The sequence below is a fragment of the Siniperca chuatsi genome, linkage group LG8 (genome assembly GCF_020085105.1).
Source record: "Siniperca chuatsi isolate FFG_IHB_CAS linkage group LG8, ASM2008510v1, whole genome shotgun sequence".
NCBI classification, from domain to species: Eukaryota; Metazoa; Chordata; class Actinopteri; order Centrarchiformes; family Sinipercidae; genus Siniperca; species Siniperca chuatsi.
In genome coordinates, this window is record NC_058049.1 from 4366977 (window position 1) to 4385753 (window position 18777).

The window sequence follows — 18777 nt, forward strand, 5'->3', positions numbered from 1 at the left end:
CGTCCTTGGTGCCAACCTCAGAAGTGATAAATGTGGCCTGTCCCTGCCCGCTCATTGACAAGGCCAGACTCTGTGAGGCTGTCTTCCAATGATAATGGTTTGCGAACGGGTGATAAAGCCCAGGAATGATGTACCTCAGGCCTCTATTCCCCATGTACCCCAGAGACATCAGGGCACATCGCGCATCTCCTTTTGTCCTCTTTCCATTTCACTTCCAGCACATGAAAAATCATTCTGCGTTTCTGCCCACTTTGCCAAATACTTCAACTACTGACATGCTTCTTATATTAGTTAGATAGTTTTTCAGTTAACTTTGGTTTATTTATTCAAATCCATCCTTATTCATTTGTAGACTAAATTTAAAGAAAAGTCCCACAGTAAAATAAATAAAATGTTGATCAAATTATAATCTTAAAGCACATTCTACAAGATATGGACTGAAGGCAATTAGGCAAGACAGAGTTTCTGGCGTTCAGTATATTTAAAAATCTACACAATATGACATGCTTCATCACATCGATATCTACTGTAACAATTTTAACCACACAGTTAAGACAGACATGCAGTACTGTAGCCTTTTGAGATAACATGACTTTAAGTTGTCTTTTCACCATGCAAAATGAAGGTAGACAAGCAGACGTTCCCTTTTCATTTCAGCCACTTGGTTAGGCAGTTCAGTTTTCTGCTCAAGGACATTTTTTTAAAGACACAGAGACACAGTTAAGCCACTAAAGGCACCCAACAACATGAACATACAAGGAAAGGAAGGTGCTCCGTGTCTTGCTCAATGACACTTTAGAGGAGATTTAACTTGGCACCATTCAGCTATAAAATATCATTCCCTGGTCAGCCTGTCACTCTTGCAATTTTCTGTACTGAACAGGGATTTCTCTTCTTCTTCTACCCAAAGCGTTGTTAGAGCTCTCCAAAGACAACTGTGTTCCAAAAACCAAACCAGTCTCCCTGATAGAGTCAATAGTTGTCAAGGACTGGCACAGACAACTCAGTGTGAAAAGTGACTCAGTGCTGCTTTAACAAAAGATTTTTTTTCATCTTTTCAAGGTCTGACATTGATAAAACTTTGTGTAGGAGTTGAAACACAGCCACAGATCATTGAAAGCATCACGATGCAACCATGACTTCTACATGTCCTTTTAAGAAGTTGGCGAGATGTGGATGTGAACATGTTTTTGTAACTTTATAAACACTCACGCTGATACCTGATTGGTTCCTTCTACCTCAGCAACACTGTTTCATCCAGTCAAGGCAAATTTAAAAGCCATAAACCGCACATGAGGTGATTATCAAATCCAAGAACACTAAGTTGATTCTGCGTGTGTGTGTGTGTGTCCTGGAGAAAGCATGAACAAGTGTGCTTTTCAGATGATTCAGATAACTAAGTAAAATAAACAATGTGTAGCATCGTTGTTACTCTGACAGTGAACGGCTTCCCAGTCATCGTCCTTGGCAATCCTCAGTTGGCAATAAAACTATAGGCATCTTTATTTAACGTTTATCATCACATTATTTAGTTTTTTGATATGTGTCAGGCCACAAGGTGCCTCCTCTAGTGTTCATCATGGACACTGATTGACCCGAATGAGGCCTTTCCATATTTGGCACAATGGCCCAAAAAGACTTTTTCTTAAACATAATCATTAGAAAGAAGAAAGATGTAAAACAATGAGCATCAAAAACACTGTGACTCACTGAGTTTACATCACCATGTTGGCAGGAATATCGCAATGACCGTTGGAAAGTACCAGCGCTTAAGTACATTACGTAAGTCACATGACGTTAAACTCGTGATTAATGTTGTGAAACCGCCACAGTTTGGTTAGGTTTAGGAAAAGATTGTGGTTTGGGTTAAAATAAGTTACGTAAGTTACGTAAGTCACGTGACGTAAGTCAACTACGCAATGTTATTTAACTTTAAACTTTAAATAAGTCAACTTTGACTTGGTTTCACACGGGACACAAACCCCAGTCTCCTGAATGAAAGTCCTGTGTTTGTTGCGAACTTTGTTGCTCAAACGTCACCTGACTTCCTTCTTTGCTCCCGTCATTGCAACTGCTATGGCCACTAGAGGTCGCAGCCTAACAATAAACATAAATATGGGTCGTAATAAGCTGCTTTCACAATCGACCTATACGGTGTGCTTTTCACAAAATCAGTCAGTTATGTCCAATAAAATTTGAAAAGTCAACAAGAGAGTGAGAGTCAATAAAATATTTTAATGCGATTCATGTGTGACAGAAGAAGAGGAAGTCTCTAAAGCTGTTCCTACCTGGCTTAGTCAGAGAAATACTCTACAGGCCCATAGGCCACTTTAAGGCAGACACATGGTTAGACATATTATCGCCTTATTAAGTTAGCATCCACTGGAGTTGTGTTTTTGGCCACCTGTTTGCCTAACATAAATATAATATTCACTCTCCTTTTAGCTCTGTTTTGGTCTCCACCAACTCTTGAGAAAAACATTTGGCTCTTGGTGCCTGGCAGGTAGTGGGCAGTGGGTTTATCAGAGCTTGTTTGCTGAAAACAGCGGCTTGCTGCTGCTGGAAACGGGGTTGATGAGAACGGTGAGGTTGAACCATACAGTAAATGTCCTGTAAAACTACAACAATGCACTAAAAGAGGTTAAGAAGCTCTGTCGAGCTTTTCTGTGTACACTGTGCTCTTGTTACCTAACTAAATGATTTGAGATGCAACTCGTGGAGGACACAGTTAATATTTTCAGTCTGCTCTCTCTGTACCCAGCCATGTTGTTTTCTGATTTACGGTAAGGTTGGTGGTCTTTCCACTGGGTTTTGAGACCACCTTCCCACCCAGCCCAGAGCAGGAGACTGATGATGATGGTCTGGGCGGCTGGTGTGGGCCGTGGGGGTTGAAGCAGGGACCCGCAGGTCGACAGCCGTGGGACTGCTGAGGACTGATGACAGATGGGAGCGCAGGAACACAGAGTCCTTGAGCTGGTCCCGCTGTTTCCTCTCTCTTGCGCTATCACGTTTTTTTCTGCAGTATCTCCCTTTTTCTCTCTGGTTCTCACAATACCCTTGCCTATTTATTAAATCTTTCTCCATCTCTCTTTCTCTAAATCAGTTTCTCTTTCTCTTGCCCTCCTGTCTCATCTTTCTTCATCTGTAAATTTCCTTGTATCTTCTCTTCCTCTTAACTTTTCACAATTATCATTCTGTCATCATTCTCATTCTCTTTACTTTGTTCCCCTTCACTGTCCTTTCTTTCTGGCCATTACTCCTCTTTTCTCTTCCTACATACCCCTTCTTCTCTAGTGCTCTTTTTCATCGATGTAAATTTTGTGTATCACTCTCAGCTCTTTCATCTGTCCTAGTTACAGATTTTTTATTTTTAGTCTGTCACTCTCTTTTTTCTTACTTATGCACACTCATGCTCTCTATCTCTAACGTGCTGTATTGTACCTTGAAATGATCTTAGTCACTATCATTCTAGTTAACCTTATTCCTCTGTCCTTGTTTTTCACTGTCTTCCATTTCAGCCCTCTCTCTCCCTTTTTTCTCTCTCCATCCTTTGGGCTCCACAGGGGACTCTTCTCATGTGGTCTCACCCATCCGTCAGCACGAAACATGCAACTCATGCACACACACATACACACAAGTTGAAACACTCATGGAGCCCAAATGCACCTGGAGGACATGCACTTGATTATACTCTCTGCTCTGACAGCGCACTGCGACTGTACATACTTACTGTGACACACACATCACACATGCACATATGCATAGTGGGAATTAAGAGCTGTACATTTTGTTCTCATTCCACCAGGAGAGCCTCATACACACACAGAGCACCACAGATTCTTACACAGACACTCCCTCCTCATGTTTTCACACCCTCTCCAAATCTAAAGCCAGCCTTTATGTAACTCTGCACAGTCCACTGCGTGACTCGACCATCTATAATTTCCCAACTTCTCCCTGATCATTTCAATTTCTACTCCTTTTCCCGCTAAGCAGAGAAAGCCTTCTTCTACTTAAAAATTAGCTCTCAGGCCTCAGCCGACCTAAAAAGTCCTTTTTAAAGCTGTAATGTGTTAGCACGGTTAACCAACTCTCCACGCTCATGGCAGTGATGTCACTAAACAGGTTAGGCTCGTACTGTGTAGGAATGGTAAAACATGGTTTTTGCTGTAGACTCTTTTTCTTGAGTCATGTCAAACACACCCCCATTTATCTTTATCTTTTACATGTGTAGAGCTGTAACATGTTTAGTGGAGTTGATTTTTAAATAAACGAATTATGGCCACAATGTGAATTTTGATGGTACATTGGATTTTTACAGAAGGAATCACAGCTAAATCAACGTTTTTGTTTGAGTTTGGATTAAATCATTAAATCAACTCCAATTTATACCGAAGGTTTACTGAGGTTTCTGTATAGTACAGACAATCTCAGCTCAAAGGTTCACATATTAGCTTTTGGGGATTTCAATTGTGATAAAGAGTCTTGAGACCTTGGTCGAATGATAACAAGTGGTCACTGATGGGGGAGATCGTAACCCTGTATCTCTATTCAAGGCCTGTATTTTCCATTGAAAAGAATTGGCCTCCTTATATTTTCTCTGGCCAGTTGATGCTTAAGCCTTGACAAGTTTTGGTCTCATGGCAGGAATTTTAGAACTCTGGTTAAACCTTTATTTGCCGTTGGCTTTTACAACCATTATTAGCAATCAGCAAGTATAGCTCTAGCACTGTGCTGAGGGAGTTATTTATTGTGCTTTCTAATTAAGTACTTTGAACCATGTTTCAGTGTTTTTCTAACCATGGCCGAGGCTCCCAGCTCTTCCTCTGGAGCTTTCTCGTTTTGCTTACCATTCCCAGACTCCACAGCTGGCAGCGTTTGATGACACCAAGGCTTTTGTCTTCGCACCACTACACAGCAACTTTGTCACAATCAGACGAGCTAATTAGCCTTGAGCATTGAGATTAGTCATGTGGGGGTTTGGGAGAGACACTGCAACATGTGAAATACAAGAGATAAAGTGGCATCAGTTGCAAAGAGGTAAAAATCATCAGCATTAGACTCTAGATAAGAGGTATATCTGTCTGATATTACAGCTGATTTATACTGAAAATTGCAGGAAAAAGACAGGGCCTGCACACTGGACCATCAACATTTATGAACCAGGATGTTGTGGTGTACTGACATATTTCTAAGAGCCAGGTTTTTCTGCCAAAGGACACTGAAAAAGAGTTTCAACCAAAATCACTTAAAACACAGAAGGACCACCTAAAGGTATGGGTAAAACTTTTGTTTAGAGCCTTTCTTTTTAATAAGAGTATAATTGTAATTGCAGTGTAATTAGACAAATCTAGACAAAATTAAAACACAATTTGACACATTCTTCAACTATTATGACTATATTTGTTAGACTAAGTTACTCTAAGGTTAAAAATATTACATCATATGCATATTGTAACCCAACTGTGTAGTCTTTGCTTGCACAAATTATCATTTCAGTGGCAGTGGCAGTGCTAATGAGAAGGTGCGAAGAGGTCATGATGACAAGAAAGTAGGAAGAGATCTCTAATAAAGTCTAAATTCAAACAAGATATAAAGCATGTCATGCTATTTTTAATTTGAATCTGCAGACTCTAAAGTTTAACAAGTTTTAAAAGTTTAAAAAGTTTCTCTGTTCAACTTGGCCAAAGTTATTATCCCTGAAGCGATGAGGGATATTCTCCATCAGACTCTATTCAGCTTCACTGAAGATTGCTATGCATACAAGATTTGGGAAATCCCCTCAAGCTACCATCAACAAAGTAGAGCGAACTGGGACAGTCCCATTCAGCAGTTCAGTTTGGCCTGGGGCAAAGCACAGAGAAACAGAAAGAATCTTTAAGACATATTCTTGTGAATTTTACTGCAGTAGTAAAGTAACTCTACAAGGTTCTGCTTTATGACTGCATATAAACATGTGATTAATAATTAATCCCAAACGTTTCTTGGTGCCTGAAAGAAAACTCACCTGCTCGCCCTCAAAACAGGGAAGTCAAGGTTCAGCTGCAGCACTGAGAAAAACTCAAAGCATCTATCTGACTCCTTGACATCTTTAGTTACCTCAAATTTATGGCAGAACCATGAGTTCACAGCTTATCTTATGTATGATTAGCTACTGCATTTCAGACACTTAGTGTATGGAGATGAAACTGATCAGGTTTAATATGAGGCCACCAGTTTGGATTAAAGTCAACATGAGTATATTCTACACCTTAAGGTGAAAACATGGTTTATATTTAGACTTTCTTCATTATTTATTCACAGTGTGAACAGTAACTTTCATCGATTATTTATAAATAATAAAAATACTGGAAATAGTGGATGAAGTTTGGTCATGAGATTTGACTAAAAGCTCCAGAAAAATGTTGCAAGTGGACCTTGAGTTAAGTTTTTTTTTTCCAAAGTCAAGAATAAACTTTCATGCTTAATATATCTGATGACTTTATGTATTACATAAATTGATCCTATACAATTAACATAATAACAAAGAACAAACACAAAAAGCCGATGACAAACAGTTGTTTGAAAGTGTGTTGTTTAGATTATGATTTGTTATAAGAAAGGTTACAAGTATTCTGTTAAATTGTTACACAGTAAAGTCACTGACTGATTTCATTTGGACTGGATAAAATCCAGACTGATGGCCCTGGTATGCATGTCATGTTAGTGCATATTTTACATGTTACGCTGACATGAAAAAGCCTTGAGATAATGAACGTAATGCATTCTTAACATGTCAACACATCATGTGTTTGGAACACTAAGGAGTTAATAAAAAAAAACATGAAACAGCATCATGTCTGTTTATTAATTAGTAGTTACCCTGCTCCGTATGACTGGGGCTTGACTTGCTCCATCAACACAGCAAGTTCGGACTGCAGCCAAGAACCTCAAGGTCACCGCTGTCTCATCAATTTCACAGCTGAAGCAGATGGCTGTGTCTTTGAGTTGTTCCTCCGGAGAGCCTGCGAGGCTCAGCATAGCAGCCGCGCACAGACCAGGGTGCAGAGGTGCTAATAGTGAAAGGAAGTGTGCTGGACTCGGAGCAGGGAGAGAGTCAGGCGTATTTCAAATTTGCCCGGTGTGGTCCAGGAGGCCGAGTTCTTGTTAAAATCAATTTCTTTCCTGCAAGTTGGAAGTGAGCAGAGAGTCGTGGGTTCAGGGTTCATCGGGCCGCTGCTAGAGCACTGGGTTGTTTCCAGCCACTGAGCTGGAAAGAATAGCTGATGCCTCTGGTGAGAACACACAGCCAGAGCCCCATGTAAAGGTAATGTTCAAAAGCACTGCAGGAGCAGCTCAACACGCAGGATGACACTCAAGATTAGTCTGATTTGAACTATGGCCTTTCAAGTTGTTATAGTTTAAAGGCTAATACCAGCATTTATTTTTTTAAGGGTTTTACTTAAGCAGTAAAACTGACAATGTTCTTGCTGCTCAGAGTGTGTACTGCCATGTAACACTTGAAGCAAAATGGAGCAAGGCAGTTAAGGTCTATTGTATAACAAGCATAAAGGACTGTACCTGGGTCATATATTGTTTGTTTGTCTATTTCTCTTGTTGTGAAGCACTTTGTACTTTGTTTTGATAAGTGCTCTATAAATAAAGTTTTATTATTATTATTATCATGTCTAGTTTACATTTCTCATTATAATTTACAAAAGAATGCCTTATTACATTTTTCAACAATAATCAACATCATAATGAAGGTAGTAAGAGAGTCTGTGTTTTCTGGGGAGAGTAGAATCTGTTCCTGTGTGTCAGACACAGAAGCGTCACACTTGAGAAACACTTCGCTCAAGCACAACAAAATGGCAACAGAACAGGTACTGACAAAACAAAATGTTTACTGTGAAGGACTATCTATCTCTCTCTGTGAAAGTTGTTTTCATGTTGTGCAAGAGTGAAAGGCAGCAAATAGCTTTATCTGAGTCCTGACAGCTCCAACAGCAATGATGGTGTGCACACAAGAGCAGACGTTTTTCATGGCGTTGATTGTGGTTGTGGCACATTATGTATGTTTAAGGTTAGCCAACTAAAAAACATGGTTACGGTTCATCATCATCATCGTGGTTACAATTTTTTACATTTTAACATACCGTTAAAAGATGTGACAGAACAATAACTCCCCCACATGACGGGCTACACACCCATCCATCACCACAACCTTCACACCCTTACTCTCCACATTCTAACATATGGGGCATTCTTGTTCCCGAGTCAGCACTGGACATAAATTGCAGAATCATCCATTATGAACGTAATTCCTGGGGATACAGGGCTAGGGCAAAACACACCAGCAGTGTAGTGACACATGAAGCATGTCATTTGATGCCCATAGCACACACCAGATGCTCCACACAGACAGAAGAAGAAGTCATCGAGTAAAACCATAACATTTACATTTAAAATACGAACTGATGCTCTGATCCAGAGCAAGTAACAGCCAGTGCAAAAGTAGGAAAAGCTTAATTTCCAAAATGATTAGCATTAGAAGTGATCAAAGAAGGAACACAAAAGCTAAACATCCAGACTCTAAGCCTTTTGTTCTCATGTCTTGACCCATATCCAAGAGGACACTTTACATGAGGATGTAAATTCCTGTAGGAGATAGCAAAGGCCAAAGTGAGCAGCACAAAGGCAATCAAGAGAATTGCTAATAATTCATTGCGGTGCCTTTTATCTCCGGCTTTTGTTCATGGCGTTCACCTCTTGTTCCCTCTATTGTCAGACACTTTTGTCTTTGGTTCAATCGAGGGCAGACTGAGCTGCTCTTTCACTGGCCTGAAAGAGGATTGAAATACAAAGCAAAGTCTATTGAATTATCCAAATCTCGTACAGATGTACACTGTTCACATCAAATGCTTAGCAACAGCTGATAGCTGAGATCTGTTATGTGCAATTACTGTGAATTGCCATTGTCACTTGTTAAAAGATTTCTGCTTGACATTTGTTTCATTTATCACTTTTCTCTCTCTCTTTCTGCCACCACCACCAACAGGGGCCACCAAAGACATGGGCAAGATGCTTGGTGGGGAAGAGGAGAAAGATCCCGATGCTCAGAAAAAAGAGGAAGAAAGGCAAGAGGCGCTGAGGCAACAGGAGGAGGAGAGGAAGGCCAAATATGCAAAAATGGAAGCAGAGAGAGAAAACCTCCGACAGGGCATCAGGGATAAGGTAAAGAATACATCTCAATCCAGCTAACAGAGGTAGAAAGTTAACAAAGAATGTTCACTCCCTTGTTTATTCCCTAGAGGTGTAGGGTACATTTACTAAAGAAAGGTTGGGAGATGACCAGTTCTACCATGATAGCTGCTGCACAACCTCTCTAGGGCAACACTACCACTTGTTTGATAAAGAACATGCATTACCTCATTATATAAAGAACACACAACTGGACTCGTGTGAACATATTCAGTACAGTGCAGCACAACCACAATACTCGTTCTTGTCTGCTACAAATAACGTTCACACACAACTCATTTGTATTGGCTAATATGTTTCGGAGGGAATGTACAGTAGAGGCTTCAAACCAAGTGCTTGTGGAATCGTTGGACAACTTCTGAAACCATCTCTCCCAGACCTTTCAGACATCGATTTTTGGGGGGCTGCTTGACTTTCCAAAACTGAGAATCTGACAAACATGCCGACTTCAAGTTGTGATAGGCCAGTTGTGTAGAGATGTGAAAGTAAGCAGGATTTGAACTTCTCTCTAAAGCTCTCTTTTTTCACTATTACTAGTTGTATCCTGCCATGCAGATAGGTTTTGTGCCCACCTCTGGGATTTTTGCCAGCACCCCAATACAGTGGCAATGAATTAAATTTAATTTCAAATGTCTATCTGGTGACAGAACCTCACTGTATTGTGAGACTCTCTGTAATGTGGGGAGCATCACACATGTTCTGCCCAAAACTAATGTAAAGTATGTAATGTGATGTAGTTGCATATGAACTTGGGTTGCTTCTACTGTATGCTTAATTCAGAAAAAGTTGAACTACCCAAGATCATTCTCCTCTCCTTACATATTTAGTTTGCTTTAAACCATTGCAGACTGGTCAGATTTGCAAACTCAACTGTGCTGTGTGCAGTTCAGTTAACACGTACAGGATTCCTTGGTGATGATATTCAGTTTTTCTTTTTTTGTCTTGTCAAGACAATCTTGTCATGATAAATTCATGCTTACTATTTAATTCATCTGTAATAAAATGTTAATTGATGGTATCAAAGTGTCTGCAGCTTGCAGTCAAATATTCCTCTTGACATTGCTAATTGAATATTTGACTTGAACACTGAGGGCTTTCAAGCTGAGTTTAAAACTTTTCCATGTGTAGCCCTTGTAAAGCTATCTTTGGAGTTTAAGGATCAGCTCTCCACTCCACCGAGTCTCAGTGATTCTTTGGTTTAGTTTTGGAACAACTGTGAAAGAATAGAGAGGAGGGAGACAGAGCGATATGACAGCATATCTTTGGAAAGTGTTTGATTATAGCGAGTGGAGAGGGGCTGACTAAGCGTAACTGTCTTCACTGCAACTGATGCATGCCATTGTTACTGTGGAACAAGTCTGAGAGTGAGAGAGAGACTAAGACAGATTGCAACAGAATGAAACAGAGCGGCATGGAAGGAAAGCAGAGAACAAAGAAGGGAGCAAGTGGAAGAAGATACAGAGGAGATATCCATCAACCTGTCATAAAGTCAAGAAGAAACATTTCTCAGGTGAACTAAGACTTATGATTACACTTCTCAAATATTTTTGCAAAAGTGCCTCCAACTATTCAGCTAATCAGGCTGCTTTGTGTTAACAAATTTTGTGTTTGACTTAAAGCCACAGGATGATATCTTGCTGCCTCTCTGAGTAGCCACAATGGTGCATTAGATGTTTTTGGGGAAACATAATGCCTCGTGGATTACATTTTTGTTTTATGTACTGTCTGCAAAATGTCCACTGTAAATGTTTTTTTAATTAGTTATTCCTACATTTGTCAAATGTGGAAGCTTGAATATAGTTAGTGTACAGTCAATATTAAGCCAAATGACTTGGTTAAAGTAAAGGAAAGCTAATGATCATGCATGTTTAATTAATATCAGTCATGCTAGAGACTGTACTTAGGCACAGCATTACTTTGAGCAAAATTCTTATACCAGCAGACATGCCCACTAGCAGGTTATATTTAGCACGTTCACCATGTTAATTAATTGTGTTAGCATGCTACCATTTGCTAATTAGCACTAAACAAAAAGTACAGCTGATGCTGATGGGACTGTCATAGTTTTGCAGGTATTTCAACCTCCTGGTGGTGCTACAAAAAGTCAGAGGATCACCAAAGTCATTAGGCTTCATCATCTGGGGGGCCATGAATATTTGCACATTTCTTGGTAATCCATCCAATATTTGTCAAGATATTTCAGTCTGGACCAATGTGGTCGACTACCCGACTGACTTACTGACACTGCCATCCCTAGAGAGTGTGGCTAAAATGTAGACAGTGGTTACTAGTATGAGATGGTGATGGAAAACAAGTATATGTTCACCCTTTCAACCTACTTATGAATATAATTGTTGTTTTTGTTCAATATGCAGTAAATGTCATTCATATTTTTCCCCCATAACATAACTTTTAATGCAAATTCAGAGTAGTTGCAAATGATAAATTATTGGGTTGTTATTCTAAAGGTGGATACATGACAATCTAATCTGAATCTAATCTAATAATATTCTCCATGCTGGATTATCTGGACTCATTTACAGACAGGACCAGTGCATATTGAATTACTGTATATATTAAAGTTGAAACTGAGAGGCATGTGTATTGCAAAAAAAGACAACATTCATGCCATGGGAATTAGTTTAACTGGTCTGCATTGTAGCCATAAACATGCCAAGGATGAAGATCAGTCCCAGTATTAGATATAATCTCTGCTGTCTGTCTTTCATTGATGGTTTTATTTGTTGCAGCTTCCTGCTGATTGATTGTTGCCCACATTGACTTAAGGGTTATAGCAGCATCTCTTTTTGGTACAGTAACCGATTTGGCATTTATTGTTGATGCAATATTTTTGAGGAAAAAGATTTGTGTTATAAGACTAAGGATCACAAAGTAGCGTCCTATTACCTGACAGGGGATGAAGAACTCACTGGCTACAGGATGAGTCATTCGAATCCAGTTTTGAGTAAAATATAAGACCAGAATTAAAGCAACTGTCAAACCATCAATCAGCTGCTATTATTTGTGTGTGCTTTGGCTTTGAAAGTATTCCATTACAAACATCTATCTATTGTGTATTAATTTACAACACCTTAAAGAATGTCTCCTAGTTTCATTGGAGGCATTTCTTAGAAATATCAAAGCTTGACAAAAGGATTGTTTAGTTGTGACCGAAGATAATATTGAGCTGGATGTAGACTTTAATGGCAAAAGAAAAGGATGAAAAGCCTAGCGTTTGCATACTTTTTGAATTTGTTGTTCCCTCAGCAACAGTATTGTGCTCCACTCAAAAAACACAAACAGAGATGCTCATACTGCCCCTGTGCACATTTTCACAGTGGAAATGTACACTAGTAGTCTTCCTTGAAGATATTTATTGCTCCAGAATCACATTAACGTGCACCTGGGAGAGCAGCAAAGAGGTCATGGAGGAGTTCAGCTCATTTTCTGCATCTCTGCCTCAAGATCAACCATCGCTCAGCCTCTTGACCTTCCTGTGCTCTGCAACCTTTTCCTTGCAGTCCAACTGTTTGTTGATTTTGATCAAACTAGGACCACACATACACAAAATATGCTTTAGGTAACTGTGAACACAGATCCAGAAGCTTTATATCAAAAAAAAAAGGCTGACAAGATACTGGTTTCAAATTATCTTGAAATTAGAACTAATATCATCCACTCTCCATCAGTTTAGATTCATTAAAGCTTCAAGTTCAATTAAGGAAAGAGTGTTTAAGATGACATGGAGCGTTAGTGGTAAATTGTCTGAGCCTGTCCAGACTTGTTTGTTTCAAGTTGTTGTCATTGTGCAAAAACCTTGTATATCCAAAATATCGGCTTTTCATGAACTATAAACAGCTTCATTTTTAGCATAACAGGGTGATTTTGACTTTGTCTATTGGGGTTTTTTTTAATAGTGATCAATCCATGAGTCCAGAGATTTTGTCAAACTACATGTAGGTGTATAAATGACATGAAAACAACAATACAGCATGTGAACTTACTCTTGACCTTGGATATAGTAGTTCATTCTTGGCTCAGTTGTCATCGCATTACTTAAGTATGGTAAAATCAAGGTGCTGGTGAAACAGATTTCCCAGCTGTTGTTGTTCTTTCAACTGTTTTAAATTGCAATTTCGTGCTCTTTCTCCTCTAAACACAGTTTAATAGAAGTCTGTTGGGGCCCAGGGTTTTGTAAGCTAATTGTTAGCATTGTCCATTACACCCACGGAGATCCTCTGCCTGTAATTGGGACATAAAATATCCAGGAAGGTCAAATTAGACCAAGCAGCAGTTAAAACTCCCATGTACACTCCCAAACACACAAGCACAAGCACAACACCCACATTTCTGTTCAGTTTCTAATTGGAGAAATCGATTGCAACTGCTGTTCATGCAGGACCCAAAAAGCTACAGTACACTGTGCTTAAATGTCATGAGGAAGCAGCCTGAAGCTAATTCATGCAAATGAAGAAATATGAATTACTTTGCAAGACTACTAATCACTTTCACCCAATTTACCTCAAATGCATGAAATGATCATGTCACGCCTCACATGTCTTTAGACATGTCATTTTTAGAGTAAAAAATTGCCACTTTTGAAGTGTGGGGAGAAGTTGCTTCCACCTTTATTCTAAACATAGAAATCATACAGGGTTTAAGGTACAAAGTAATCACATTTTTGTCATGGTGTTTCACTTCTGCAATTTACAAAGTTTCTCACTGAATAAGGAAATTTAAGTGGGACATAATCAGTGGTGTGCACAGACAGCAGCATTGAAGGGAGGCAGCAATGAAAAAAGGGACACATTTCTACAGCTTACAGGGTTAAAGTTAGGTTTAGGGGCCCCCTGATTTTAGTCTATATGCTAAGCTAAACTAATTACCTCCTGGCTCGAGCTTCATATGTAGTGGAAAGAAAAGAGAGTGGTCTGAATCTTCTCATCTAAATCTTAGCAAGAAAGTAAATAAGCATCTTTCCCAAAATGTTAAACCATTCCTTTTAAGGGTGTGTTTAATGCTTAGGCAAAAAATGTTTTTTATCATGACTGAGATGAATAATTGTCAAAAGAATGTCAAAAGCCAGAAGTTTAACTTTAAAACAACCACCCCATCACCCCTAGAGAAATAAATTCCGCCTGCATGGGGCTTAATATCGTTGCCTGTTTTTCTTTGTAGTATGGCATCAAGAAGAAGGAGGAGAAGGAAGCCGAGGCAGCGGCCGCCATGGAGCAGGCCTCCGAGGGCAGCCTCACCCGTCCGAAGAAGGCAGTTCCAACCGGCTGCGGCGACGAAGAGGAAGAGGAGAGCATCGTGGATACGGTCATGAAATTCATCCCGACCCCGCTCATGGATATGTTCAATAAAAAGTAACAGTGTTTTGGGTGAAATATGATAAACTTCTTACAATGTCATCTAACCAAGACTAATGCCGTACCTTTCTTCACCCCCCTCTAACCCCTTCAACCCAACTTCTAAGTGTCAGCAACGTGCCATGACTTTTCCCTTGATTTAAATTATATGATCTCTGATGGTGATACGTACTTTTTAATCTCTCATACAGAGCATTTTTCTTGATAACCTGTGATTATAAACCTATTTTAAAAGTATGTAACACCTACACAGATCTAATGTTATTAATTCAAGGCAAATCTTATGCCATGTTTTCAAAATGTCAAGCACTTAGAATTAGACCAGATATCACCCATCATCCACCCTTTTTGTTTGTAAATAGCCTTGGGTTATAAAAATGAGAACTATATAGGAGTGAAATGTGACATATAACAAGATGACTAAGAGTATAAGCCATATTTTTAACGTTTAAGAAATTTTCCAAATCATATCAAAATTTGATTGAATTTTCCTGTTATGTTATTGCTAATATTTGATACATATAGTGTATATAAATACTTGCATTTTTATTAGTTCTCCGTTGTGAGGATTCAACCCATAAACTGTCCCTCATGTTCTCACTGGTTTATTGTGAATGTGTAATATGAGCTCTGGTAGAGTCAAAACAACACCTGTAAAACCAGAAAGTGAAGGAATTAATTTGAGATGAGACAGACTTTTTGTTTTGTTTACTTTTTTTTAAGCATGCAGTAAACTTTTGTGAAGTGAAGTACCCATATGGATACCATTTCATTTGTTATGATGAAGCGAAATACATTAATATTTGAGGCAATAACTGGTTTTACATTTTTTATTTAATTGACATTGTCCACCATGTACAGTAGGTGAAAACTGAGTTTGTGTCTGAAATGTTTTTCCATGGGGAAAACTATAAATTCTCTCTATTAAGTTAATTCACTCTTATAAGTTCTCCATGCATAAAGTTTGTGTCAAAGCAGTTAGATGAAATTCTTATATAAATCCACTTGCTAAACATGTTTGTGGTTTGAACATTCAGTTTTTATGTCCTGTGACAGGTGTCACTCGCTCTGCTTTTGCAGTAGGACATGTACATTTTAGACCAGGCTAGTTAATTTTGATTTCTATTCACATTTCCATCAATTTTTTTGTAAAAAAAAAAAAATTGAAACTTCACAAACACAACTATGTTGTGAACACACTACATGTGAACAGACAGTGACAATAGTGCAATATATTGTTCGACATGAAGTTGTCCTGTGTCCGTTGGTTTAACTGATGGGAGTGAAGTCTCAAATCAGCAATAACAGACATCTTCATTCTTGTGTGTTAAGACTTACTCTTTAATGTGTTAGTCGATGTTAAAGGCACAGATGTGTCTGCATAGTGACAGATATAGGTCAGATATATTTCATTAAAAAAGAGAAAAGGGGGAAGGTGGGACGATTTGTTTCGTGTCGTAAAAAATGTTCAGTCACATGTTACAGAAGGATGAGCACAACCAGGATTTGTGTTCGAAACCACAAACCAAAAGGCAAATCACTCTGCAGGTTTTCAGAGGCAGACATTAACAATACATGCAGAGAAATGTGATGAAATAATGAGGGACGTTTTAAAAAGCCCTGAGCCCTGCATGAAAGCTCCATGACCGTACAACAGAAAACGTTTACAAATTAGGCACAAATTTAAAGGGGGGGATATGATGGTAAAATCAAAATTTGTATCTCCGTATGTCTTGTATTTATATTTTTCCTTCATTCCACAGTGTCTTGTTAAAACATTCCAGATATTTCAGACATTCCACCAGACTTGACCTGGTAACGCTCGAACTTGGATATTTACAGTAGACCTCAGTCGATGCCATTGTTAGCCTACAAGTACTTCACAATGAAATTTGATGTTGTTATAACCCGAAAATAGACACTAGAATGAATCGAATATACATATAAAGATTCATGACTTGACCGAGTAAATGCAGTTATTATATTTTCTGTTATGTACAGGAAAAAAAATCCCACATGAAGTTTAGGGGTATGCATAAATGTGCTATTAGCAGAGATCAGTTAAATCTTGTGATAAAGTTTTGCTAGAAAATGTTTTTGTGATTCACATGTGCTCAGTGGCTGTAGGCGTAATTAAGGTTTTCTAAACCAGCTTGTTTCCCACATTGCCACTGTTTTTATTGAGCTAGCTAAACATGAAATAACACTAATTCTGAACTTGTGCATTCCTGTGGCATAGACGAGGGAAATTTAGCTTTTATCACCACTTTGTGAGCTCTGTAATCATGTTGAATATATTTTTAAAAAACATCCAAGGGCACAGTGTGGTAGGGTCACCTGTAGAGCATACTTATTGAACTTCCTGTGATTTTATTGTACTTGTAAACTGCCTTTGCCAGCCTCCGCTCAATCAGTGTGTTAGCAGATAGTTAGCAACCGATAGTTGTTTACAGTCATGGAACCATGCATCAACAACACTCAAATCCATTATTAGAGTAGTTATCCAATCAAACCAAAGAATAGTGCTGGTAGTAGTAGACTTCGACAAGAGATTTCATTCTATTTATTTACTGCATATCTTATTTATTTAGAAATTCTCAGGTATTTTACTTTTAAGTTGTAATAGAAGTTTAAACCGTAACTAGCCTTCTCTTAGCATGATTAGCCTTCTCTGATAAAAATTTAACAATTTCATTGCCAGGGGCCTAGCACGCCTACACCAACTTTTTTTTATGAATGGCATATCTCTTGTTTGGCCCAAGAATATTCCAGAAAGCTACAATTACTGCCCAGTCAACCCATGCATAGGACTTTCCCAACAACAAAATCTTAGCAAACATCATCAGTGTGTGCAGTTCTTCAGGGTACCAGTGAACCTTTTCCAAACTGGTGTGCTCTGAAATCAGATCTGAAATCTCATCCATCAACATCCTCATAAACCCATTTATCATCATCTTGTAAATGCCAGTTGATTGTGCTCTAAATGGCTTATAGACCACTGCCCAAACAAACTTCCCAAGTCATGCATAATCAATATTTAGTCGTCCAGCAGACTCCAATTCAGTTGGAAGTCACTCATTTGTGCTGCTCATACAGCCATTAATATGATTAAGAAACTGCCTGAACAATATTCCACTTGAAAAAAATACTTACTCCTTTGATGTAACTTGAACTCCTTTGATGTGACTTGAATGTAACTGTCTGATGTTTCTCTCTCCTTGCATCTGTCTTTCTCTGTTCTGTACGTGTTGAGAAGATGCTTACTCTCGTGCAGTATTTTTTCTTTCTCGTCTGTAGCCGGTCCTGTTTCTGTCCTCTGGTGGTTGGTATTTTGAAAAAAAAAAAACATGTTAATTTGGTGCATTCTTTTGTACTGCGAAATCTTCTCACCCTTCTTCCTCCTTCTCGATCTCCGATCTCCCTATTTGTTGACAAAATGTATGCATGCTTATTGTGTGCGATGTAGGCAAGGTTGTTGATAAAATCGTTTTGTGTGTTCTCTGTGTTTCAAAGCTCCACCTGTTAGCCTCACTGCATGCCATTTTAGACAGATATTTCAGTCTGTAACTTTCCTGCAAAAATGGAATCACACACACTCTGAGAATAAAGTGATTTCATATAATTTTTCATCGTCTTGTGTTTCTGCATTCAAACAGTACTGCAGCAGGCCTTTGGCTACTGCTCCGTCTGTGTAAAATAAAAAGCAATATATGGAAGCAGTGGTAGTGACGTACAGTGTATTTCTGGTTTGGGAGGTGACGTCATCCCTTACTTGTGAGACTGAGACGTGACCTGTAGTCATGGATCATATCCCATTGCATGGCATTCATTAAGGAAGTATATGTGCAAAGACCTTAAATGTATATCACATGTTACTGTTTCTGTCAGTCAATCTTGTTTTTCATCTCAACATGGCTGTTGTTCATTTACCTTTTATTTTTTCTCACAAGGAATTTCAACATCTATTCAATAAAAGCGAAAAGGGCTGTAAACAGAATACACTGTGTTGTTCAAATCGTGATTGCAGGGTTTTTCAAAAACCCCGTAGGGACATCAAAGCCATGCAAATTGCATCTCTCTCATAGCAGTTTGTTTGTCATAAGTGGGCCTGTGATATCGGTATTGGCAAACCTTTTACATCAAACAAATCCACTGAAAAGATAAT

The 18777-nt window shown here is 38.8% G+C and overlaps 1 protein-coding gene across 4 annotated transcripts in view; it reads left to right on the forward strand.

The window, feature by feature from the left end:
• Nucleotides 1-18234, forward strand: part of LOC122880477 (complexin-2-like) — a 58585-nt gene extending 40351 nt beyond the window's left edge. For all 4 annotated transcript variants that reach the window (XM_044205646.1, XM_044205643.1, XM_044205642.1 and 1 more), the window contains exons 3-4: nucleotides 9038-9213; nucleotides 14419-18234. In XM_044205646.1, coding sequence (XP_044061581.1) covers nucleotides 9038-9213; nucleotides 14419-14613 — 371 coding nt within the window. In that variant the 3' untranslated portion in view covers nucleotides 14614-18234. The remainder of the gene's footprint in view (nucleotides 1-9037; nucleotides 9214-14418) is intronic.
• Nucleotides 18235-18777: the final 543 nt, after the last annotated feature.